Source organism: Pleurodeles waltl, chromosome 1_2, assembly GCF_031143425.1.
Source record: "Pleurodeles waltl isolate 20211129_DDA chromosome 1_2, aPleWal1.hap1.20221129, whole genome shotgun sequence".
Classification (NCBI taxonomy): domain Eukaryota; kingdom Metazoa; phylum Chordata; class Amphibia; order Caudata; family Salamandridae; genus Pleurodeles; species Pleurodeles waltl.
In genome coordinates this window covers 660,124,906-660,152,047 of record NC_090437.1, presented here as the reverse complement: position 1 = coordinate 660,152,047, position 27,142 = coordinate 660,124,906, and the positions used below count along the sequence as shown (strand labels likewise).

The following is a 27,142-nucleotide window of genomic DNA, read 5'->3' as shown; positions in this document are numbered from 1 at the left end:
GTGGGAAATTATTCATACTGTGAAAAGGCATGCAACTACAGAATCATAATCTGTTGGATTCTCTGGGAACACAGACGCTCCAATATGCCAGGAACCGTTTTTACAAACATAAAAAGAAAATGTTAAATATGGCTCGCAGATTTATACCACAACAATCAATTTCAATGTAACTATCAGTAAAATATGGATTTACTGAGTTGAGATGGATCCAACAGTGCCAGGATGACCAAATGCAAGACAAGTCCACACAAGCCCAAACCAGTTGCTAAAAGGTTTACAAAAAGTGCCTGAATGAGTAACCAGAATGATCACTAGATACGGTTATGGGATGCAAAGAGATCTGCAGGTTGCATCGAGTAAAACCAGTCCAAACTCAGGTGGCTGAGCAGATGACCATTTCTCCTTCTGTGCTTGCTTAAAAAAACAACTAAAAACAAACCACCAGTGTGTTTTCCAAGTTAGTCCAATTGATGGATTTGATGTTTTCCAAGATAATCCCCAATGATATGCAAATAAAAAAATTAAAAAAGACACCAAATGAATCCATGAAATGCTGAAATGGCATCAGGCTACTGGAACCCAATCAAACGTCAACTAAAATGATTTCAGGGTGAATGTCCCCTTGACTAACTGTAGTACGGTTTGCTAAATGAACTCCATTTGACACAAATAAAACCAAGACATGTTAGACTTTAAAATCACAGAAACAGTGTTATTTCACAAGCTACATTTACCTACAATGACCACCTTTTGAAGACCAACTGTTTGCCTCTTCCTAAACAGAAACTTGGTGTCAGTTAACTAGTACACTGTATCAGTGTTTTGAGACATGAAAATTAGCAGTGTGTTGGTGTGTGCCAAGTAAACCAACGGACTTTGATACCACCAAGTCCTGCAGGTAATGTTGGGGGCAATCCAGATCTTGTTCATAACCAATCATAGCATTCTATTCCAAGAATAATAAAATCATTTTTCTCTATTCCTGGTGTTTCCCCAGTAGGTCTGGGGAGCAATCACCGTTCTAACCTGCCATCTATGTGTAGGACTCTACCTTCCTTTCTCTGGCCCAGGGGTTTTATATTGGGGATGGGGCAGAATAAAGCAGCCAAACTTCTCTTCTACTCCTAACCTAGTGACCAAATCTCTGCCACATTACAAGCACCACACCACTGACTAACCTCTTCCTGCAGCAAAAGCTACAAATTTGCCAAAAAGAAAGATTCTCAGCTCTAAAGGCATGGTATTGGTAGTTATTTCTAGGTTCAGGAATGGCCATCGATCTCTGTTCAAGCTACTGAACCTCAGAACACAAACCGGAACATACAGACCCATCTTCCATTCTGGAAAGCAAAAAAATTCCTCTTCACTTGAACCATACAGGCTCCACACTGTGGTAGGATGTATACTGATCTTATGTTACCCGGTTTATGGTCTCCCTGATATAACTGAAACATGGAAATAAGATTTGTTTCAACGTTTTCCAGAACTTTTATTGCTGGATAAGATACACCTATTCCCAAAGACAGAGCAAAGCATGCCAGCCACCAAATCAGTAACCATGCACACATACTCAAGCTGCACCTAATAAAACAAGGTATTCAAACTTGTGACCTCCTCATTTAAACTGAGAAAAGCAAACATGTTACAGTTGATAGCTGTAGGAAGTTGGCTCTGTATATACTATTTCAAAGTAAGAAATAGTGTGCACAGAGTACGAGGGTTTCCCTTAGAGGTAAGATAGTGGCAAAAAAAGAATTCTAATGCTCTATTTTGTGGTAGTGTGGTCGAGCAGTAGGCTTATCAGAGGGTAGTGTTAAGCATTTGTTGTACACACACAGGTAATAAATGAGGAACACACAGACAATTCCCGGCCAATAGGTTTTTATATAGAAAAATATCTTAGTTTATTTTAAGAACCACAGGTTCAAGATTTACAAACAATACTTTAAATGAAAAGTATTTCACTCAGGTATCTTAGGAACTTTGAATCACCACAATAGCATGTACAGTTTTTCCAAAAATGGCAATAAGCTATTTTAATAGTGGACAGTGCAAAAATCAACAGTTCCTGGGGGGATGTAAGTAAATGTTAAGTTCATAGGTAAGTAAAACACTTACAGGGTTCAAAGTTGGGTCCAAGGTAGCCCACCGTTGGGGGTTCAAGGCAACCCCAAAGTTACCACACCAGCAGCTCAGGGCCGGTCAGGTGCCGAGGTCAAAGTGGTGCCCAAAACACATAGGCTTCAATGGAAATAGGGGTGCCCCGGTTCCAGTCTACCAGCAGGTAAGTACCCGCGACTTCGGAGGGCAGACCAGGGGGGTTTTGTAGGGCACCGGGTGGGGTGCGCACAAGCAGGTACAGAAAGTACACCCTCAGCGGCACAGGGGCGGCCGGGTGCAGAGTGCAAACAGGCGTCGGGTTTTCAATAGGTTTCAATCGGGTGACCCGGGGGTCTCTTCAGCGATGCAGGCAGGCATGGGCGGTGGGGTGGGGGGAGCTCCTCGGGGTAGCCACCACCTGGGCTAGGCAGAGGGTCGCCCCTGCACTTGAGTCTGGTTCCTTCAGGTCCTGGGGGCTGCGGGTGCAGTGTGTTTTCCAGGCATCGGGTTCCTTGAAGCAGGCAGTCGCGGTCAGGGGGAGCCTCTGGATTCCCTCTGCAGGCGTCGCTGTGGGGGCTCAAGGGGGGGTCAACTCTGGCTACTCACGGGCTTGCAGTCACCGGGGAGTCCTCCCCTGTAGTGTTGGTTTTCCGCAGGTCGAGCCGGGGGCGTCGGGTGCAGAGCGGAAAGTCTCACGCTTCCGACGGGAAACGTGTGGTCTTTAAAAGTTGCTTCTTTGTTGCAAAGTTGAAGGTTTGTTGAACAGGGCCGCTGTCCTCGGGAGTTTCTTGGTCCTTTTAGATGCAGGGTAGTCCACTGAGGCTTCAGAGGTTGCTGAACCCTGGGGGATGCGTCGCTGTTGCAGTTTTTCTTGAAGTGGGGAGACAGGCCGGTAGGGCTGGGGCCAAAGCAGTTGGTGTTTCCGTCTTCTCTTCAGGGCTTCAGGTCAGCAGTCCTTCTTCGTCTTCAAGTTGCAGGAATCTAGTTTCCGGGGAGCCCCTAAATACTGAATTTAGGGGTGTGTTTAGGTCTGGGAGGGCAGTAGCCAATGGCTACTGTTCTTGAGGGTGGCTATACCCTCTTTGTGCCTCCTCCCTGTGGGGAGGGGGGCAAATCCCTAATCCTATTGGGGGAAATCCTCCAAAACCAAGATGGCTTAGGGGCTGTCCTGACTGGTGAGTACCTCCTCCTCCTTTTTCTCATTATCTCCCCTGGACTTGCCGCCAAAAGTGGGGGCTGTGTCCAGGGGGAAGGCATCTCCACTAGCTGGAGTGCCCTGGGGCATTGTAACACGAAGCCTGAGCCTTTGAGGCTCACTGCTAGGTGTTACAGTTCCTGCAGTGGGGTGGGGGGGTGTGTGTGCGAAGCACCTCCACCCAGAATAGGCTTTTGTTTCTGTCCTCAGAGCGCAAAAAGGCCCTCACCACATGGGGTCAGAAACTCTTCTCTCAGCAGCAGGCTGGCACAGACTAGTCAGTCCTGCACTGAACAATTGGGTAAAATACGGGGGGATCACTATGATGCCCTCTGTGTGCATTTATTAATAAATCCAACACTGGCATCAGTGTGGGTTTATTATTCTGAGAAGTTTGATACCAAACTTCCCAGTATTCAGTGTAGCCATTATGGAGCTGTGGAGTTCGTTTTTGACAAACTCCCAGACCATATACTTAATATGGCCACACTGTACTTACAATATCTAAGAATGGACTTACACTGTAGGGGCATATTGCTCATGCAGCTATGCCCTCACCTGTGGTATAGTGCACCCTGCCTTAGGGCTGAAAGGCCTGCTAGAGGGGTGACTTACCTATGCCATAGGCAATATTTTGTGTGCATGGCATCCTGAGGGGGATGCCATGTCGACTTTGCCTTTTTCTCCCCACCAACACACACAATCTGCAATGGCAGTGTAGTGTGCATGTGTTAGGTGAGGGGTCCCTAAGGGTGGCACAACACATGCTGCAGCCCTTAGAGACCTTCCCTGGTCACAGAGCCCTTGGTACCACTGGTACCTTTTACAAGGGACGGATCTGTGTGCCAATTGTGGAAACAATGGTACGTTTTAGGTGAAAGAACACTGGTTCTGGGGCCTGGTTAGCAGGGTCCCAGCACACTTCAGTCAAGTCGGTATCAGGCAAAAAGTGGGCGGTAACTCCAACAGGGAGCCATTTCCTTACAATAGCTATTTGCACAGATCTATCCAACACACTGAAGACTAGAACCAGTGAAGTATACATTGATCATCAAGTGTGTAGTGCTACTTCCTCCACATTCATAGCAGAAAAAAAGCATGCACAACATTAAATTGCAATAAATTTGGAGCACCACTCTGAACACTCTCCCATCCAATCATCAACACTAACCTACACACAACAGTTTACACTACAACCAAGCATCCCAACTTTACGTACACCAATTGAGACTAGGCCACACAATACACAAAGCCTGTTTGCACTATGTCAGACAAAGCAGCCATTCAGGGATGCTTCAGTTTGTAACCAATTCAAATGGAAAGCCACACTAGTGGAATCAATACACTATTCAAATACCAATACAACACAGAAGACCAATAATTCCAAGAAGATAAAAAAAAAAGGTTTGCAATGTACAGACATACCTGTGTCAGAAGCTTCTCTTTTTCTTCCAACTCTTCTTCATTGAGAGGTTCTGCTTCATCTATTTTAACCTGTTCTTCCTTTTGTGCTTGAGATGAATTTGGTAGTTCAGGATTACGAGGTACCTAAAAAGATTTAAAATAAGTATTACTAACAGTTGGTTATTTTTCAGCTTTTTCTAATTTTAGTATTATTTCAGAGATCTCTCACCAAGAAAGCTTACCAAGGATATAACCAGGTCTTGTTACAATAGTTCTAGCCCCTGTTTTTTGTTATAGAGCGCTGAGGAACATGTCAATGTTGCAAGTTAGTGGGATTTTCAAGGCAAAGACTATAAATTCATTTTCTTTTTCTTTTAATAACAATGCAGTCTGAAAGGACTACCAGATAGTCAATCCTTCACATAGGTAGTAGCTAACTAGTACTGATACTGGGACCGAACTAGAAAATCATAACCTTTGACAACCATACAATGTTGCCTACAGAACTACTATAGAACCAAGGGTGGGAACAAATAAAAAGTGAACGATTAGCACATTCAACAATATCAGCCATTCATGACACTGCTATGAGACGATGGACAACACCTACCTGCCCACCTCTCGTTGAGGTTGTTGAAGTTAGAGTCCATTGTCAATTTGGGGAGGGGGGGGTGTGAGGTGGAGATAGAGGAACTACGCCCTTTATTAATGCAATAATGAAATCGTTATTTACCAGTATAAATAGTCTTGCAGCTTGAATAGTTTTCTGAATTCACATGCTGTGCATTATTCTACCATCTAGTGGTTGGCTCTGTAATTGTTTTTCTATTCTGTGGGTGTTGACCACCATTTGGTGGTAGGTCCATCCCCTGTGTGACAGATGGCATCCCAGATGTTCCTGTGAGTATTGGCCATCTTAAGATTGTTTTTCTTTTTCTGGTATACTTCCTTTTTTTTCCCCGTTTCCCACCTGGTTGATTCATCTCCCAATTTCGGGAAGGAGGGTGGATCACATATGAATCCAGCAAACTCTTAAAAGTTAGAATATTACTACACGTAAGTAACCATTTTGTTTTGTAGTATGAAGCCTTTTCTGGATTCACATGCTGTTCATTAGGTTTTGTAGCGGTATCTTCTCATGGGTTGGTTGGGATGAAATGCAGAAGTGTGAGCAAACAGGTGTTGTAGTACCTTTTGTCCCGCCAGCACCTCTGTTCATCTGAAGGTCCACACAATATTGTTGTGCAAAGGTGTGTATTGATGCCCAAGTCCCTGCTCTGCAGATTGAGTGTATGGGTACTTTTACTAGGAACGCTAACGCTGCTCCCTTTTTCCTTGCTGAGTGGGCTCTTGGGCATGTGGGCAGTATCATGCCCAACCTAGAATAGCAAGTGTGTTTTTATCCCACAATCCATTTGAGATGTTTTCTTTAGTTACTGGGGAACTCTTGGATGCTTTGGCAAATGAGAACAGTTTTTCTGTACAAAATGTTTGTTTCTTGCAGATTGTACATTAAAACCCTCTTTACACCTGATGTGTGTAGGGCTCTGTCTGCATCTTTAGTTCTTTGAAGAAAGATGGTAGCTGAATACTTTGGTTGACAAGAAAGTGGGTCCCCACCCTGTGTAGAAACTGTGGGTTAGTTCTGAGAACTACCTTGTCTTTGTGCATTTGCAGGTATTGATCCTGTATTGTTTGCGTGTGTAGCTTGCTCACTGTGTGTAGTGATGTGATGGCAATTAGAAACACTCATGATCAATTTTGTGAATAGGTTCAAACAGTTTTGTCATTAATTGGGTGAGCATGGTGTTTATGTTTCAAAATGGTGCTGAAACTGATCTTGATGGTGCAATCCTTTCCTTCCAAGAATCTCTTCACCACTGGTGATGTGAAGAGGTTGTTACCTGAAGTAGCCCTGGTGTAGGCTACTATTGCTGCCAGGTGACCCTTTAAGGGTCAATAGGTTAACCTTGAATTTGAACAGGTAAGTGAGGTAAGTCAATACAGTTTCCTGTTTTGTCCGAGTCTCCATATTTATGGACCAGTAAATGGGTCTGTTCCATTTTGCAGCATAGCATTTTCAAGCGGTAACTTTTCTTGCCTCTAAGGATTTTCATTGTCCTGGGCAGCAGTTGTAGTTGCCCAAATTCTAAGTATTCAGGAGCCAGGACTCTTTGCTGAGAGTTGCTGGCTCTGGGTGGTACACTCTCCACTCCTGCCCTGTTAGCAGATCCTGTTTTAGTTTGATTGTCATCATTTGTCCCTTGGGCATCTCTTTTAGGTCTGAGAACCAGGTCTGCCTGGATCACTGTAGAGTAATGAGAATAAGAATTGTCCATGGCTGTTTGGCTTTTTCCAGCACATTCAGTATCTGGCGAGTCGGAGGTAAAGTGTATGGAAATCTTCCTGACCAGTTTACCGATAGGGTATTCCCTTCTGACTGGTGGTGTTGAAACCTTGAGACAAAGTTAGCATTCTGCGCTTGTGGCTGTTATGAACAGGTCTACTGTTGGTCTCCAGCAGACCTTGACAATATTTCTTCCAGTGTTTATTTTAATTACCACTCATTGGAGCTGCTTCCTTGTCTGCTCAGTCTGTCTGCCTTAATGTTCTATATCCCTGGTGGGTGGACAGTTTGTAGTAGGATATTCCTTCCTATTGCCCATTTCCATGTTTCTTGGATTAGTTTGCTCAGGGTGAACAATTTTGTGCCTCCCTGTTTGATGAGCTAAAACATGGTTGCTGTGTAGTCTGCCTATATTAGTATGGCCTTGCCTGTTTTGTGTGATTGGCGTCCAGGGCTAGGAAAAGCAGTCCCAGGTGGTATGTATATAAAAAATTCCCAGACATAATTATCTCAGCTGGTTGAGTCGGAATAAGAAAGCTTCTAAAAACCTTCTCACTTTCTCAACCTAAAAGTTTCCTTTCCTGTGGATAGGATTATACATAGCAATACAAAGTATGGTTAAGCGATTATCAAAATTCAGTTGAACACCTTGAAAAAAAGGGCGAGTTAGTGGGAGTCACTTTGGGGTTACAGACCAGATCTAATTTCACAACTGTGACTAGGCCCCCTCTTGCTCAGCCATTTGAATATAGTGCCTTTCACACTAAAGGATGCATAGCCTTGTAAGTGAAATTCCCCTTTAGAGTCCCACATTTCAATATACATCCCACCAGGGACTGCGTTTTATATGACCCTCGAGGCATTAGAGAGCTTTCCTGTGGAACAGGTGCACGCTAAGTATTCCATCCAAAGGAATGTTTTGAACGATCTGGCTGCTATTTTTAATTTATTCAACTTGCTCTCCATACGAGCTCTTAAGCATCCGGAGGGTATCCACAACTTAAAGGGCCCTGGAGTGGGGACCATTATTGATTATATCTTTGTGTCGAGGGGGGCTCTCTTCCTCTCAGTTTCTCACAGGAATAGAATACAAATAGTGATCATAATCCCCTGATCGCTAGTTTTACATGGGAAAATAAGTCTTCGGGCACAAGTGACCTTTATAAAACCTTAGTCACTAGCAAAGATGAGGTAGGATTTAATGGGGGTAATGTTATCCCTGGGAAATTCAATGCCAAGATGCACAGTCGTGTCAGGAGGATTTTAGAATCGGTCTTGATGAGGCCTCAGAAGCCCACATTCTTAAATCTTTTGACTCCATTTGTGAGTACATAAACTTGACACTTACCAACCAAGGACTAGCAGGTCCAACCAAACCCAGTAGCTGGTTCAATAAAAACTGTCAGGGTAAAGGATCTCCTTATGTCCTTATGTCACTGACAAGCACCCCACAACATAGGGAAGAGGTCAAAAGATGTATATCAGTTTATAAAGCTGCACTTGCTAATAGGAAGTTGCAGCTTAAGAAAGATTTGTGAAGTGACTAGGTAGCAGCTAGTACATTTAAGGATAGGACTACGTTCTGGAGGGTTTTGAATCATTCTTTCTTCAAGAACGATCAGTTGCTGGACCCGTTGGGCTCTGTCCCGGCACAGACCTGGGTAAACTACTTCACAGCCCACTATGACTGGGAGGAATCTGAGCCCTACCCTACTCCCATTGTCAATATGATTACCATTCTCTGGCCATAAGTAAAGGATGCAATTCCATCCCTACTCCAGGGCAAGGCCCCCAGTGCCAATAGGGTTCTGGGTGACCTGTTTAAGTCATTAGGAGAACTTTGGGTTCGAGCAGAACTTACATTTACATCTCTTGACATCTAAATATACTCTGGCCACAGAGGGGTCTGTCCATTTGGCTTTCATGGACCTCAGTTCAGCCTCTGATTGTATCAGATCAGCTCTGGGCTGAGATGGGGTGAATCATGCATTTTGTTCCTTCATGACAGATCTACCTAATGGCAGAACACACTTAGTATTCTGAACTTGAAAAAAAGCATCTGCCAGGCCTGTATTCTGGTCTCTTTTTATTATGAATATAAATCTGTTATAGAAGGTGTTTTTACACATCAGCCCCGATGTTCACAGTGTTGGTGAGAGAGCGATTCCATTGCTCCTATACACTGACCATGCAGTTTTAATTGCTCCTACAGCTAGGAGCCTCCAACGACTTTTAGACTCATTTACGGATTTTATCAACAGTTTGAATTTATCTTCCAATTTTAAGAAGCACATTTTATGGAGATAGGCCCTAAAAATACAAAATCTTGTGGTCTTTCAGCACAGGGTCAGGTCTTAACTAGAGTGGAAAGTTTCTTTTATCTGGGACTATTACTTAACTTGGGTCTCAGTTGGAATCCTTTAATAAAAAAAAAATGAGGGGGGTATTCTACAAAGCCATCGCTGGGCTACATTACTTTGCTAAATGTATCAGGCATAAGCCCCCCCCCCCCCCCCCCCCCAGAACCTCTATTAGACATATACAAGACCAAATGTATTCTGATGGCCACCTTTGGTTGTGAAATTTGGGGGTACACAAGCTCAGATTGTGTCCAGGTGGTTGAAAATACGTTTTTGAGAAACTTACTGGTGGTGGGGCAGGGAATTCCTGCTGAAATCATCCATGAAGAACTGGGCATGTCTTATTACAGATTTCATTTGTATCTGCCCGCTTTTATTGTGGTGTCCTGAATAGTTCGAGAAGTTACACTTTAACAGGCTTATTCTTCAGGATTGTTTGCTTTTAGATTATGAAGCTCAGATCCCATGCCTGCAATATATTAAGAAATCTTTCTAGGACTTAGGGCGACCAGGTTTATATATTAACCCCAAGGGCCTAATGAAAAGCGATCTTGCATGGTTCAAGCAGGTCTTCTTCCAAAGGGTGGCAGGCAATCGTGGGAATTCAGCTTTAACAAAGCAGTTCATGCGTAGGTATGTCTTGGTTAAATCTATGCCTACGCAGCACCACCACCTTTTGAGATTGGATATATATCATCAGTTCTTGTTCCCCAAAGTGGGTCTTGTATAAGTCTTCCAACCTGCCAATTCGCAGCCATCTCTCAGTTTGGGATACCATGCATGTAGTACTAATTTGCCCAAAGCTTTCTCCAACATAAGTACGTAAGGCCCCTTTGAATTTCTGAATTCAGACAGATTTGACCTGCATTTCTTTATTTACAGCTTCAAGCTACACCCAAAGTGTTTTTTGTTTCCTATCTTTTACATTTTTAGCTGATGTATTTTTAACTGATGTATGTTTGTGTCATATTTTGAGATGTACACTTATGATTTCATAAAAAAAAAAAAAGATTAAGTTTAATGACTGACTCATGGGAAGAGGTCTCCAGTGGGCATGTTCATTATATAGGCTTGTACCTCTAGCTTGAACCCAGACTCTATTAATGTCTTCTTAATGTGATGCCTGTGCACATCTGCCTGCTGGCAGTGTCTGCTGCATTCAAGGCTGATTTCAGGCAGGTGTTTGCAATGTTTCTCCCCTCTTGCATCAATGCCTTGGCCCTCTTCTTGCACTCCTCTGGACTCCATCTCATCCCATCCCATTGTTGAGGTACCTACCTGTGTAACAGGACAGTGTGAGTTGATAATCAGCCACTGAGTTGCAGCCTCCATCTCCATTTTCCATCCCACCAGGTCCAGTCTCTTACTTTCCTTTTCAAGTAGTGGGCCTATGGAGATATGTGCGCGTCTTCTCTTCCTTGCGGTTGCCATGATGACGGACTCCACATGAGCGTTTCCCTGGATGTACTTGGGATTTTGAATTCATGGCTTATACTTCTTTCTTTTCTACTCTGGGTTTAGCTGCCCTTGCAATGGCTGGTTGATGGAAAGTTTCCTTCCCCTAGTCCAATATGCTGGGGAGCATGGGTAAGGAAAATGTTACTTACCCAGTGTACATCTGTTGGCGGCATGTAGTGCTGCAGATTCACAGTGTTTGAGTGTTACAAATTGTTTTTCTTCGAATAAGCTTTTTTTCAAGTCACACAGTTGAGTGACTCCTCCTTTCGGTGATAGTGCGCATGGGCTTCAAGTCTTTTGTTAGATTGTTTTCCCACAGGAGTTAAAGTAAAGAGTGAAGAATTGCATATGTACATATATATATTAAGTAAAGAATCTGTCCATGCAATGTATATGGAAAATGTCACTTACCCAGTGTACATCTGTTCGTGGCATGAGACTCTGAAGATTCACATGCTGTGCACTGTTCCTGCCATCTAGTGTTGGGCTTGGAGTGTTACAAGTTGTTTTTCTTCGAAGAAGTATTCGAGTCACGGAACAGAGTGACTCCTCCCTTTCGGATCCATTGTGCATGGGCGTCGACTCCATCTTAGATTGTTTTCCCCGCAAAGGGTGAGGTAGGATTTGGTAAAGTGAGGATACTAGAGGTGCCCATGCAATGGAGTAGAAATGTATGTACATAGTGTGTATTAAAAGAATATTTATTTACATATTTACAATTTTCATGCAACTAAAAACGGCTACAGGCTCCCGTGGAGGTGGGAGGGCGCATGTGAATCTGCAGCGTCTCATGCCACGAACAGATGTACACTGGGTAAGTGACATTTTCCGTTCGATGGCATGTGTGGCTGCAGATACACATGCTGTGCATGGACTACAAAGCAGTAATCTCCCCAAAAGCGGTGGTCAGCCTGAAGGAGTTGAAGTTGTCTGAAATAATGTTCTTAATACAGCCTGTCCTACTGTGGCTTGTTGTATTGCTAACCCGTCTAAACAGTAATGCTTAGTAAATGTATGAGGCGTAGACCAGGTGGCTGCCTTACAAATTTCTGTCATTGGTATTATCCCAAAAAAAGCCATTGTGGCGCCTTTCTTTCTAGTGGAATGTGCTCTTGGTGTAATGGGTAATTCTTTTAGCTTTAAGGTAACCAGTCTGAATGCATTTAACTATCCATCTGGCAATGCCTTGTTTGGATATAGGGTTACCTGCATGAGGTTTTTGGAAAGCTACGAACAATTGTTTTGTTTTACGAAACTGTTTCGGTGTCAATGTTATACATTAGTGCTCTTTTTATGTCTAATGTATGCAAGGCCCTTTCAGCTACTGAGGCTGGTTGTGGAAAGAAGACTGGGAGTTCTACAGTTTGGTTTAGATGGAATGGTGATATGACTTTTGGTAAGAATTTTGGATTTGTACAGAGAACCACTTTGTTTATGCATTTGTATAAAGGGTTCTTGACTAGTAAATGCTTGTATTTCACTCACTCTTCGAAGTGAAGTGATGGCTACAAGAAAGGCTACTTTCCAAGTTAGAAATTGGATTTGACAAGAATGCATGTGTTCGAATGGTGTGCCCATGAGTCGTGTTAATACAATATTAAGGTTCCACGAAGGTACTGGTGGTGTCCTTGGGGGTATGATTCTTTAGTCCTTCCATAAAGGCTTTAATAACTGGGATTCTAAAAAGCGATGTATGTTTAATTTGCAGATAGGCAGATATTGCAGTGAGACGATTTTAATGAAAGAGAAAGCTAGATTAGACTTTTGTAAGTGTAGTAAATAACTTACAATTTTTTGTGTGGAGGCTTCTAGTGGCATAATTTGATTAGCCTGGCAGTAGCAAACAAATCTTTTCCATTTGTCGCGTAACAATGTCTTGTTGTGGGTTTTCTTGCTTGTTTAATAACCTCCATACACTCTTCTGAAAGGTTTAAATATCCGAATTCTAAGACTTCAGGAGCCAGATTGCTAGGTTGAGCGAGGCTGGATTCCGGTGTTTGATCCGTCTGTGTTGTGTCAACAGATCTGGTCTGTTTGGTAGTTTGATGTGGGGTACTACTGATAAGTCCAACAGTGTTGTGTACCACGGTTGGCGAGCCCACGTTGGTGCTATAAGTATTAGTTTGAGTTTGTTTTGACTCAGTTTGTTGACCAGATAAGGAATGAGCAGGAGGGGGGGAAAGCATAAGCAAATATCCCTGACCAGCTGATCCTTGGAGCATTGCCCTTGGACTGAGGGTGTGGATACCTGGACGCGAAGTTTTGGCATTTTGCGTTTTCTTTTGTTGCAAATAGATCTATGTTTGGTGTCCCCCAGCGGTAGGAATGATCCTGTAGGATCTGGGGATGTATTTCCCATTCGTGAGTTTGCTGTTGATCTCGACTGAGATTGTCGGCTAATTGATTTTGAATGCCTGGTATGTATTGTGCTATCAGTCGAATGCTGTTGTGAATTGCCCAATGCCAAATTCTTTGTGCTAAGAGATACAGCTGTGACGAGTGTGTGTCAGCCTGTTTGTTTAGATAATACATTGTTGTCATGTTGTCTGTCTTGACAAGAATAGGTTTGTGGGCTATCAGTGGTTGAAACACTTTTAATGCTAGAAATACCGCTAGCAGTTCCAAGTGATTTATGTGAAGTAGTTTTTGTTGATTGTCCCATTTACCTTGTATGCTGTGATTGTTGGTGTGCTCTCCACCCAGCCATGGAAGCATCTGTTGTGATAATGGCGTGAGGCACTGGGTCTTGAAAGGGCTGCCCTTTGTTTAAATTTATAGGGTTCCACCATTGAAGCGAAGAGTGTGTTTGGCGGTCTATCAACACTAGATCTTGTAGCTGACCCTGTGCTTGCATCCATTGTTTTGCTAGGCACTGTTGTAAGGGCCGCATGTGTAGTCTTGCTTTGGGACAATAGCTATGCATGAGGACATCATGCCTAGTAGTTTCATTACAAACCTTACAGTGTAGTGTTGGTTTGGTTGTATGCTTGATCTTACATTTTGGAACGATTGAACTCTTTGTGGACTTGGAGTGGCAATTGCTCTTTGTGTGTTGAGTGTTGCTCCCAAGTATTGTTGTAGTTGGGATGGTTGCAGATGTGAATTTTGGTAATTTATAGAAAGCCCTAGTTTGTGTAGAGTTTCTATGACGTATTGCGTGTGAAATTGACATGGTTGTTGAGTGTTGGCTTATTAGCCAGTCCAAATATTGTCTGAATCTTGCCTGTATCTTTTTGGATTTGTAACCTTTGTTGCCTTTGGCCAGGTTCTTCTATATCCAAATCTTGCTCAAATCTATTTCTTTCCTTGTATGAGGATTTTTTCGGCTCCGAGGCAGTTTTTTTTCGGTACCGAAATTCCTAATGTAATAGTCTTTTTCGGTTCCGAGGAGCTTTTTCGGGGCTTGCTTGATTCGACCCCTCTGTGTCTACATTTTTCGGTGCCGGAATCTCGACCAGAGTCGGAAGTCTTCCACAACTCTTTGGCCTTTTTCGGTGCTGATGTTATCTGGTCACCTTCTCCTCTATGGGTAGAGCCATGGCCTGCTGGCATCCCCGTGGCCTTGAGTTTCTTGGTTTGACCCTGGGTTTGGGACGGGGCAGGTTTACTCACGGTTTGGTGCACCGTTGAGGGTCGTTCACTGTCAGATTCATCCGAGTCCGTTTCTTGAATGGAGATTCTTTCTTCCTCCTCGACATCGAGCGGTTTTTTCGGCTTCGACGCCATTTGTAGTCTTCTTGCGCTTCGTTCTCTCAAGGTTTTCTTCAATCAAAACGCTCAGCAAGCTTCCCAAGTATCCTCCCTTGGTTCCGGCGACAAACACAGGTTACAGACCCGGTGCTGGTCTGTTTAAGGATACTTTGCGTGACAGTTAGGACAGAAACGGAAGGGGGTCTGGTCCATTAGTCTTGGAAGACGGGTGTGGTCGGGCCGACCAGGCCTTGATGAAGAGTGGAAGCGCCAAAGCGGTCTTGATGTCTGTGCGATACACTAACACTAACCCGGTACCGAACGAGAACAATAAGGTTGAATTTTCGATACTTAGCTAACTTTCCCGATTCGAAATACGGAGCGAAGAGGAATACGTCCGAACCCAATGGCGGAAAGAAAACAATCTAAGATGGAGTCGACGCCCATGCGCAATGGAGCCGAAAGGGAGGAGTCACTCGGTCCTATGACTCGAAAAGACTTCTTCGAAGAAAAACAACTTGTAACACTCCGAGCCCAACACTAGATGGCAGGAACAGTGCACAGCATGTGTATCTGCAGCTACATATGCCATCAAACACATTTACACAAAAAGAAAATACCACAACGGCTACAGGCTTCGGGTAGGGAGGCGGGCACATGTGAATCTGCAGCACTACATGCCACCAACAGATGTACACTGTAAATGACATTTTCAGTTTGATGGCATGTATAGCTGCAGATACACATGCTTTGCATAGACTGAAAAGCAGATCCCTCCTAAAGTAAGCGGTGGCTAGCCTGTAGGAGTTGGAGTAGTTTGAAATAGCGTTTTAAGTACTGTTTGACCAACATTTGCTATCCACACATGTAAGGAAATGCCTCCTTGGCATGGTTACCCCCTGACTTTTTGCCTTTGCTGATGCTATGTTTTGAATTGAAAGTGTGCTGAGGCCTGCTAACCAGGCCCCAGCACCAGTGTTCTTTCCCTAACCTGTACTTTTGATTCCACAATTGGCACACCCTGGCATCCAGATAAGTCCCTTGTAACTGGTACCTCTGGTACCAAGGGCCCTGATGCCAGGGAAGGTCTCTAAGTGCTGCAGCATGTATTATGCCACCCTGAAGACCCCTCACTCAGCACAGACACACTGCTTACCAGCTTGTGTGTGCTAGTGAGAACAAAATGAGTAAGTCGACATGGCACTCCCCTCAGGGTGCCATGCCAGCCTCTCACTGCCTATGCAGTATAGGTAAGACACCCCTCTAGCAGGCCTTACAGCCCTAAGGCAGGGTGCACTATACCATAGGTGAGGGTACCAGTGCATGAGCACTGTGCCCCTACAGTGTCTAAGCAAAACCTTAGACATTGTAAGTGCAGGGTAGCCATAAGAGTATATGGTCTGGGAGTCTGTTTTACACCAACTCCACAGCACCATAATGGCTACACTGAAAACTGGGAAGTTTGGTATCAAACTTCTCAGCACAATAAATGCACACTGATGCCAGTGTACATTTTATTGTAAAATACACCACAGAGGGCACCTTAGAGGTGCCCCCTGAACCCTAACCGACTATCTGTGTAGGCTGACTGGTTCCAGCAGCCTGCCACACTAGAGACATGTTGCTGGCCCCATGGGGAGAGTGCCTTTGTCACTCTGAGGCCAGTAACAAAGCCTGCACTGGGTGGAGATGCTAACACCTCCCCCAGGCAGGAGCTGTAACACCTGGCGGTGAGCCTCAAAGGCTCACCCCTTTGTCACAGCACAGCAGGGCACTCCAGCTTAGAGGAGTTGCCCGCCCCCTCCGGCCACGGCCCCCACTTTTGGCGGCAAGGCTGGAGGGAACAAAGAAAGCAACAAGGAGGAGTCACTGGCCAGTCAGGACAGCCCCTAAGGTGACCTGAGCTGAAGTGACTCTAACTTTTAGAAATCCTCCATCTTGCAGATGGAGGATTCCCCCAATAGGATTAGGGATGTGACCCCCCTCCCCTTGGGAGGAGGCACAAAGAGGGTGTACTCACCCTCCGGGCTAGTAGCCATTGGCTACTAACCCCCCAGACCTAAACACGCCCTTAAATTTAGTATTTAAGGGCTCTCCCTGAACCTAGAAATTAGATTCCTGCAACTACAAGAAGAAGGACTGCCGAGCTGACAAACCCCTGCAGAGGAAGAACAGAAGACACCAACTGCCTTGGCCCCAGACTTACCGGCCTGTCTCCTGCCTTCCAAAGAACCTGCTCCAGCGACGCTTTCCAAGGGACCAGCGACCTCTGAATCCTCGGAGGACTGCCCTGCTTCGAAAAAGACAAGAAACTCCCGAGGACAGCGGCCCTACTTCAAAAGAACTGCAACTTTGTTACAAGGAGCAGATTTAAAGACCCCTGCAACTCCCCGCAAGAAGCGTGAGACTTGCAACACTGCACCCGGCGACCCCGACTCGACTGGTGGAGAACAACCAACTCAGGGAGGACCCTCCGGCGACTCTACGACTGAGTAACCAAAGTTGTCCCCCCTGAGCCCCCACAGCGACGCCTGCAGAGGGAATCCCCAGGCTCCCCCTGACCGCGACTGTCTGAACTCCATTTCCCGACGGCTGGAAAAGACCCTGCACCCGCAGCCCCCAGCCCCTAAAGAAACGGAACTTCTGTGCAGGAGTGACCCCCAGGAGGCCCTCTCCCTTGCCCAGGTGGTGGCTACCCCGAGGAGCCCCCCCCTTGCCTGCCTGCATCGCTGAAGAGACCCCTTGGTCTCCCATTGAAACCTGAAGGAAACCAGACGCATGTTTGCACACTGCACCCGGCCGCCCCCGCGCTGCTGAGGGTGTACTTTCTGTGCTACTTTGTGTCCCCCCCGGTGCCCTACAAAACCCCCCTGGTCTGCCCTCCGAAGACGCGGGTACTTACCTGCTGGCAGACTGGAACCGGGGCACCCCCTTCTCTCCATTATAGCCTATGTGTTTTGGGCACCTCTTTGACCTTTGCACCTGACCGGCCCTGAACTGCTGGTGTGATAACTTTGGGGTTGCTCTGAACCCCCAACGGTGGGCTACCTTGGACCAAAAAACTCAAACCTGTTAGTGACTTACTTACCTGTGAAAACTAACAATAACTTACCTCCCCCAGGAACTGTGAAAATTGCACTGTGTCCACTTTTAAAACAGCTTATTGTGTTTTATGTAAAAAGTATACATGCTAAAGTAATGATTCAAAGTTCCTAGAGTACTTACCTGCAATACCTTTCAAATGAGCTATTACATGTAAAATTTGAACCTGTGGTTCTTAAAATAAACTAATAAATGAAAATGTCACTTACCCAGTGTACATCTGTTCGTGGCATCAGTCGCAGTAGATTCGCATGTTTTGCAATAGCTCGCCATCTGGTGTTGGGCCGGAGTGTTACAAGTTGTTTTTCTTCGAAGAAGTCTTTCGAGTCACGGGACCGAGTGACTCCTCCTTTTGTCTCCATTGCGCATGGGCGTCGACTCCATCTTCGATTGTTTTTCCCCGCAGAGGGTGAGGTAGGAGTTGAATTGTAGTAATAGTGCCCATGCAATGGAGTGACTAAGTATGCACCTATTTAAGGTTGAGATGATACATATATAAATAGCTGAAGGTAACTTCCAAGCTGCTACAGGCTCCCGGGGAGGCGGGTGGGCACATGCGAATCTACTGCGACTGATGCCACGAACAGATGTACACTGGGTAAGTGACATTTTCAGTTCGATGGCATCTGTCGCTGTAGATACGCATGTTTTGCATAGACTAGTAAGCAGTTATCTCCCCAAAAGCGGTGGATCAGCCTGTAGGAGTGGAAGTAGTCTGAAATAATGTTCTTAATACGGCTTGACCTACTGTGGCTTGTTGTGCGGAGAACACGTCTACACAGTAGTGCTTGGTGAATGTGTGAGGCGTAGACCATGTGGCTGCCTTACATATTTCTTGCATTGGGATGTTTCCTAGAAAGGCCATGGTATCACCTTTCTTTCTGATTGAGTGTGCCCTTGGTGTAATGGGCAGCTGTTTAGCTTTAAGGTAGCAGATTTGGATGCATTTAACTATCCATCTGGCTATACCTTGTTTTGATATTGGGTTTCCTGCATGAGGTTTTTGAAATGCAATAAATAGTTGTTTAGTCTTTCTGATGTTTTTTGTTCTGTCAATGTAATACATCAATGCTCTTTTGACATCTAATGTATGTAGTGCCCTTTCAGCTACGGTATCTGGCTGTGGAAAGAACACGGGAAGTTCCACTGTTTGATTTAGATGGAACGGTGAAATAACCTTTGGCAAAAATTTAGGATTGGTCCTTAGGACGACCTTATTCTTGTGTAGTTGTATAAAAGGTTCCTGTATTGTAAACGCCTGAATCTCGCTTACTCTTCTTAGGGAAGTAATGGCGATGAGAAATGCCACCTTCCAGGTTAGTAACTGTATTTCGCAGGAGTGCATGGGTTCAAAAGGTGGACCCATAAGTCTAGTTAGGACAACATTTAGGTTCCATGAAGGAACAGGTGGTGTTCTTGGTGGTATAATTCTCCTAAGGCCCTCCATGAATGCTTTAATGACTGGTATCTTATATAGGGAAGTTGAATAGGTAGTCTGCAGGTATGCAGATATTGCTGCAAGGTGTATTTTAATGGAAGAGAAAGCCAGGTTAGATTTTTGTAAGTGAAGCAAGTAACCCACTACATGTTCTGGAGTTGTGTGTAATGGTTTTATTTGATTAATATGGCAGTAGCAAACAAACCTCTTCCATTTACTTGCATAGCAGTGCCTGGTGGATGGCCTTCTGGCTTGTTTTATGACTTCCATACATTCTTGGGTAAGTTGTAAGTGCCCGAATTCTAGGATTTCAGGAGCCAGATTGCTAGATTCAGCGATGCTGGATCTGGGTGTCTGATCTTTTGGTTGTGCTGTGTCAACAGATCTGGCCTGTTGGGCAATTTGATGCAGGGTACTACTGATCGGTCTAGCAGCGTTGTGTACCAGGGTTGCCTTGCCCAAGTTGGTGCTATTAATATGAGTTTGAGTTTGTTTTGACTGAGTTTGTTTACCAGGTAAGGAAGGAGAGGGAGAGGAGGAAAAGCGTAAGCAAATATCCCTGACCAGTTCATCCATAGGGCATTGCCTTGGGACTGTTTGTGTGGGTATCTGGATGCAAAGTTTTGGCATTTTGCGTTCTCCTTTGTCGCAAACAAGTCTATCTGAGGTGTTCCCCAGAGTTTGAAATAAGTGTTCAGAATTTGGGGGTGAATTTCCCATTCGTGGACCTGTTGGTGATCTCGAGAGAGATTGTCTGCGAGTTGATTTTGGATCCCTGGTATAAATTGTGCTATTAGGCGAATTTGGTTGTGAATTGCCCAACGCCAAATCTTTTGTGCTAGCAGGCTTAACTGCGTGGAGTGCGTCCCCCCTTGCTTGTTTAGATAATACATTGTTGTCATGTTGTCTGTTTTGACGAGAATGTATTTGTGAACTATTATTGGTTGGAAAGCTTTTAGTGCTTGAAAAACTGCTAGAAGTTCTAGGTGATTTATATGCAGTTTTGTTTGATGTACGTTCCATTGTCCTTGTATGCTGTGTTGATCGAGGTGTGCTCCCCACCCTGTCATGGAAGCATCTGTTATTACGTATTGTGGCACTGGGTCTTGGAAAGGCCGCCCTTTGTTTAAATTTATGTTGTTCCACCACAGAAGCGAGAGGTAAGTTTGGCGGTCTATTAACACCAGATCTAGAAGGTGACCCTGTGCTTGTGACCATTGTGATGCTAGGCACTGTTGTAAGGGCCTCATGTGCAGTCTTGCGTTTGGGACAATGGCTATGCATGAAGACATCATGCCTAGGAGTTGTAGTACCATCTTTGCTTGTATCCTTTGTGTTGGATACATGCGTTGTATGATGGTGTTGAAATTTTGAATTCTTTGGGGACTTGGAGTGGCTACTCCTTTTGATGTGTCTATTATGGCTCCCAGGTATTGTTGTACCTTGCGCGGCAGGATTTTGTGAAATTGACGGTGAACCCTAATTTGAAGAGGGTTTGTATGATATGATTTGTGTGATATGAGCACTCTATTAACGAATGGGCCTTGATTAGCCAGTCGTCTAGATATGGGAACACATGTATTTGCTGCCTTCTTATGTGTGCAGCGACTACCGCTAGACATTTGGTAAAGACTCTTGGTGCGGTTGTTAATCCGAAAGGCAGTACTTTGAATTGGTAATGTATTCCCTTGAATACAAACCTTAGGTATTTCCTGTGCGATGGGTGTATTGGTATATGGAAATAAGCATCCTTGAGGTCTAAAGTTGCCATGTAGTTGTGTAGTTTTAGCAATGGCAATACTTCTTGTAGTGTGACCATGTGAAAGTGGTCTGATTTGATGAAAGTGTTCACTACTCTGAGGTCTAGGATTGGTCTCAGCGTTTTGTCCTTCTTTGGTATCAGAAAGTACAGTGAGTAAACTCCTGTGTTTATTTGTGTGTTTGGCACTAATTCGATTGCATTCTTTTGCAATAGTGCCTGCACTTCTATCTCCAGGAGATTGGAATGGTGTGTTGTCAAATTTTGTGCTTTTGGTGGTATGTTTGGAGGGAATTGTAGAAATTCTATGCAATAACCATGTTGGATAATTGCTAGAACCCAAGTGTCTGTAGTGATTTCCTCCCATGCTTTTTAATAATGACTTATTCTTCCCCCCCACTGGTGTTGTGTGGAGGGGGTGAGTGACATGTGAGTCACTGTTTAGTAGTAGGGGTTTTGGGGCTCTGAAATCTTCCTCTATTTCTAGGGAATTGCCCTCCTCTATATTGTCCCCGAAAACCTCCTCTATACTGTCCCTGGTAACTGGACGGTGTTGCTTGTGAGGTGCTGGCTTGTGTGCTCTGACCCCGAAACCCCCCTCGAAAGGGTGTTTTACGGAATGTGCTGTAATTGCCTCTGCTCTGCGGGGAGTAGTGCGCCCATGGCTTTGGCAGTGTCCGTATCTTTTTTGAGTTTCTCAATCGCGGTGTCCACTTCTGGACCGAACAGTTCTTTTTCGTTAAAAGGCATATTGAGAACTGCTTGTTGAATCTCTGGTTTAAATCCAGACGTTCGGAGCCATGCATGCCTTCTGATAGTTACAGATGTATTAATTGTCCTTGCAGCTGTATCTGCAGCGTCCATGGAGGAGCGGATCTGGTTGTTGGAAATGGTCTGTCCCTCCTCAACCACTTGTTTTGCCCTATTTTGTAAGTCCTTGGGCAGATGTTCAATGAGATGTTGCATCTCGTCCCAGTGGGCTCTGTCATAGCGCGCAAGTAGTGCCTGGGAGTTCGCGATGCGCCACTGGTTTGCAGCTTGTGCTGCGACTCTCTTACCAGCTGCATCGAACTTGCGGCTTTCTTTATCTGGGGGTGGTGCATCTCCAGATGTGTGGGAGTTGGCCCTTTTCCTAGCTGCTCCTACAACGACAGAGTCTGGTGGCAGCTGTGTAGTGATGAAAACCGGGTCTGTAGGAGGCGCCTTATACTTTTTTTCCACCCTTGGTGTGATAGCCCTACTTTTGACCGGCTCCTTAAAGATATCTTTTGCGTGCCGGAGCATACCAGGGAGCATAGGCAGGCTTTGGTATGAGCTGTGGGTGGAGGAGAGTGTGTTGAATAAAAAATCATCCTCGACCTGTTCTGAGTGGAGGCTTACGTTGTGAAATTGTGCTGCTCTAGCCACCACTTGAGAATACGCGGTGCTGTCCTCTGGTGGAGATGGCTTCGTAGGGTATGCCTCCGGACTGTTATCTGACACTGGGGCGTCGTATAGGTCCCATGCGTCTTGATCTTGGTCACCCTGGCTTATGGTGGTGTGAGCTGGGGAGTGTGATGGAGTTTGTGCTGGTGAGACGTTAATCACGGGCGGAGGAGAGGGTGGTGGGGTAACTCTTTTCACCACTTTTGGTTGTGGTGTCTGTTCAGTTTGGAACTCCAACCTTCTCTTTCTTCTAATGGGGGGAAGGGTGCTTATTTTTCCTGTCCCCTGCTGTATGAAAATACGCTTTTGCATATGGTCTACATCAGTTGATTGTAGCTCTTCCTCAAACCTATGCTTTTGCATTTGGGAGGTTAGCGAGTGCTCTTCTGTATAAGAGCCTGAAGCTGGGTCGCTTGCAGTTTGTTTCGGCACCGAAACCCTGTCTGAGTGTTTTTTCGGCTCCGAGGTGACTTTTTTCTTTTTCGGGGCCGAAACCTCTCGGCGTCGATCTTCTTCGGTGCCGCTGTCTCGGCGTCGAGCCGTGTCCACACCGGCATCTCGGTGTCGAGGCTTGTCTCCAGCACTTTCTCGGTCCCGAGAAGGCTACGTGCCGGTGTCTCGACCGGAGTCGGACGATCTCGGCACTGATTGGGCCTTTTTCGGTGCCGACGGTCGGTCACCGAATTTATGGGTGGAGCCATGGCCGGATGGCAGTGGCGTCCCCTGGGCCTTGTAAATCTTCTGTGTGGTTTTCGACGTCTTACTCACGGTTTGTGTATCGTCGAATCCTTCGGAGTCCGATTCTTGGATCGAGAAGGTACCTTCCTCTTCTTGTTCCTCGAACTCTCGGTGGGCTGTCGGCGCGGACGCCATCTGAAGTCTTCTGGCTCGACGGTCTCGGAGTGTTTTTCGGGACCGGAACGCACAACAGGCCTCGCAGGTGTCTTCACTGTGCTCAGGTGACAGGCACAGGTTACAGACCAAGTGTTGGTCTGTATAGGGGTATTTATTGTGGCATTTGGGGCAGAAACGGAACGGGGTCCGTTCCATCGGCGTTCTTCAGCACGCGGTCGGGCCGACCAGGCCCCGACGGGGGATCAAAAAACTACCCCGAAGGGCACCGGAGCTCTTCGATGCGGTGTTGAATCTAACTACGCCGATCCCGAACGCAACAATACCGACGAAAATCTTCCGAAATTAGCTATCTTTCCGTTCCGAAACTCGGAGCGACAGGAACACGTCCGAACCCGATGGCAGAAAAAAAACAAACAATCGAAGATGGAGTCGACACCCATGCGCAATGGAGACAAAAGGAGGAGTCACTCGGTCCCGTGACTCGAAAGACTTCTTCGAAGAAAAACAACTTGTAACACTCCGGCCCAACACCAGATGGCGAGCTATTGCAAAACATGCGTATCTACAGCGACAGATGCCATCGAACATATATTTTTCTATAACAAAACCTATTGGCTGGATTTGTCTCTGAGTGTGTGTACCTCATTTATTGTCTGTGTGTAGGTACAACAAATGCTTAACACTACTCCTTTGATAAGCCTACTGCTCGACCACACTACCACAAAATAGAGCATTAGTATTATCTCTTTTTGCCACTATCTTACCTCTAAGGGGAACCCTTGGACTCTGTGCATACTATTCCTTACTTTGAAATAGTGCATACAGAGCCAACTTCCTACAACACAGTAGTGTTAACTAAATGTGTGTGGTGTGGACCATGTGGTTGCTTTGCATATGTGCCATTGGTATATTTCCTAAGAATGCCATTGAAGCTCCTTTCTTTCTAGTAGAATGTGCTTTAGTAGTTACTTATAGTTGCCTTTTAGCTTTGAGATGGCAAGTTTGAACACACTTTAATATCCATCTGGCCAATCCTTGCTTGGAAATATAATTACCTTTAAGAAGCTGTTGAAAAGCCACAAAAAGTTGTTTAGAGCTCTTTCAGCAACTGAATCTGGCTGTGGAAAGAAGACTGGCAATTCCACTGACTGACTGATGTGAAATAGTGAAACCACACTGGGTAGAAACTTCAGGTTTATCCTAAGAACTATTATGTGTTTGTGAACTTGGAAGAAGGGTTCTTCTAAAGTGAATGCTTATATTTCACTTACTCTCCCTTAAGGAAGTAATTGCTACCTGGAAAGCAATTTTCCATGACAGAAATTTAAGAGCGCAAGAACGCATGGGTTCAAATGGTGAACCCATAAGCCTCGTGAGCAAAATGTTAAGATTCCAGGCAGGAGCTGGTAGAGCTCTAGGTGGAATAACTCTTTAAAGGCCTTCTATAAAAGCTTTTATGACAGGATCGATTTCAAAACAGAGGTATGCTGTCTATTTTAGAGCTAGGCTGATATTGCTGTTAAATTAATTTTAATAGATGAATATGCAAGATCTGCTTTTTGCAAGTAAAGCAAATAACATACAATATGTTGTACCGATGCCTTAAGTGGATCAATGTTTTTGGGTTGATGTAATATACAAAACATTTCGATTCAGCTGCATAGCACTGCCTAGTTGTAGGTTTACATGCTTTTCTTAGAATGTCCATACATTCTGATGGAAGCTGTAGATATCCAAGCTCTATGACTTCAGGAGCCAAATCGCCAGGGTGAGCATACTGGGATTGGGATGCCTGATCTGACCCTTGTTTTGAGTCAATAGGTCTTGTCTGTTTGGAAGCTAGTGATGTGGTACTACAGACAGATCAACAGTGTGTACCAGCATGGACGTGCCCAGGTGGGAGCTACTAGTATCATAGTAAGAGGTGTGACAAATCTTGTTGACCAGAAATGGAAGTAGTGGGGGGGGTGGTAGCAAATATTCCTGACCAATTGATTCATAGAGCATTGCCCTTGGATCGAGGGTATGGGTACCTGGATGCGAAGTTAGAGCATTTTGGCTTGTTACGAAAAGGTCTAGGTCTGGTATTCCCCACATGTGAAAATACTGTTGAATTACTTGTGGTTGACTCTTCCATTTGTGTATTTGTTGCTGCATCCTGCTTAAGAGGTCCCCGGTAGTTGGTTGTGTATCCCTGGGATATACTCTGCTAATAGGTGAATGTGACTGAATTGCCCACTTCCAATTAGTCTGTGCTAGAAGGGACAATTGAGATGAATGTGTGTCCCCCGTTTCTGCAGATAATACATTGTTGTCAAGTGTTCTGTCCTTATTAACACTTGTGTGTGATATGTGGTTGGAATACTTTGATTGCTAAGAACACTGTCAACAATTCCAAGTGGTTTATGTGATAAGTCTGCTGAACTGAATCCCATTCTCCCTATATCGTAAGATTGTTGAGATGGGCTCTCCAACCGGTCATTGATGTATCTATGGTGATTATGGTCTGTGGCACAGGGTCCTGAAATGGCTGTCCTTTTGATAAGTTGGTGTGATTCCACTGCTGCAGAGAGTTGCAAGTCTGGCAGTCCAACAACACAATCTTGAAGTTGACCTTGTGCCTGAGACCGTTGTTGTGAAAGACACTGTTGCAGGGGTCTCATGTTTAGACGTGCATTGGGTACTACTGATAAATGAGATGCCATCATTCCCAAGAGTTTCATAATAAACCTTACTGTGTAAGTTTGATTGCATTGTAGTTGAGAAATGAGACTGGAACGCTTGAATTTTTTTGTGGGTTTGGGTAGGTGTAGGAAGTTGGCTCTGTATATACTATCTCAAAGTGAGAGTGTGTGCACAGAGTCCAAGGGTTCCCCTTAGAGGATGATAGTGGCAAAATTAGATAACACCAATGCTCTATTTTGTGGTAGTATGGTCGAGCAGGCTTATCAGAGGGTAGTGTTAAGCATTTGTTGTACACACAGGCAATAAATGAGGAACACACACTCAATGACTTAACTCCAGGCCAATAGGTTTTATTTAGAAAAATATATCTTTTCTCAATTTATTTTAGAACCACAAGATTAATACATAAAATGCACGGTACTTAGCACAGGTAAGTATAGAACTTTGATTTAAAACAGTAGTACACATAGTTTAGGTAAAAATGGCAATAGGCCATTTTAAAAGTGGACAGTGCACAAAATCAACAGTTCCTGGGGAAGATAAGTTTGGTTAGTTTTCTTAGGTAAGTAAAGCACTTACACAATCATTCTCCTGGGCATTGGCAGCCCACTGTTGGGGGTTCAAGGCAACCCTAAAGCCACAGCACCAGTAACACAGGGTCGGTCAGGTGCAGAGGACAAAGGAGGGCCCAAAATACAGGTGTCTATGGGGAAGAGGATTACTCCGGTTCCAGTCTGCTAGCAGGTAAGTACCTGCGTCCTCGGGGAGTAGACCAGGGGGGTTTTGTAGAGCACAGGGCGGGGGGAGGGGACACAGGCACACAAAACACACCATCAGCGGCACTGGGGCGGCCGGGTGCAGTGTGCAAAGTAGGTGTTGGTTTGCTATAGAAAGCAATGGGGGGATCCGGGGGTCACTGGTGATGCAGGCAGGGCACAGGGGGGCTTCTTGGGCCAGCCACCGACTGGGCCAGGATGAGAGGCGCCTGCTGGTCACTCCTGCACTGGTAGGTGGTTCCTCTCGGTCCTGGGGGCTGTGGGTGCAGTGCTTGGTCCAGGCGTTTGGTTCCTTTGTTACCACGCAGTCGCGGTCAGTGGGAGCCTCTGGATCCTCCATGCAGGCGTCACCGTGGGGGTACAGGAAGATCGACTCAGGGTGTCGATGGAGTCGCCTGGGAGTCCTCTCTGTGGTGTTGGTTGTCCTGGACTTGAGCTGGGGGCATTGCGTGCAGAGTGTGAAGACTCACGCCTCTGGCAGGAAGTGAGTCTCTCTTTAAAAGTTGCAAAGTTGTTGCAGTTTCTGAACAGTGCTACTGTTCTCTGGA

The 27,142-nt window shown here is 45.2% G+C and overlaps 1 protein-coding gene across 1 annotated transcript in view; it reads right to left on the bottom strand.

Annotated features, from left to right (window-relative positions):
• Window positions 1–27,142, bottom strand: part of SMARCA5 (SNF2 related chromatin remodeling ATPase 5) — a 413,986-nt gene that overhangs the window by 80,085 nt on the left and 306,759 nt on the right. The window contains exon 19 of the mRNA XM_069242595.1: window positions 4,721–4,843. Coding sequence (XP_069098696.1) covers window positions 4,721–4,843 — 123 coding nt within the window. The remainder of the gene's footprint in view (window positions 1–4,720; window positions 4,844–27,142) is intronic.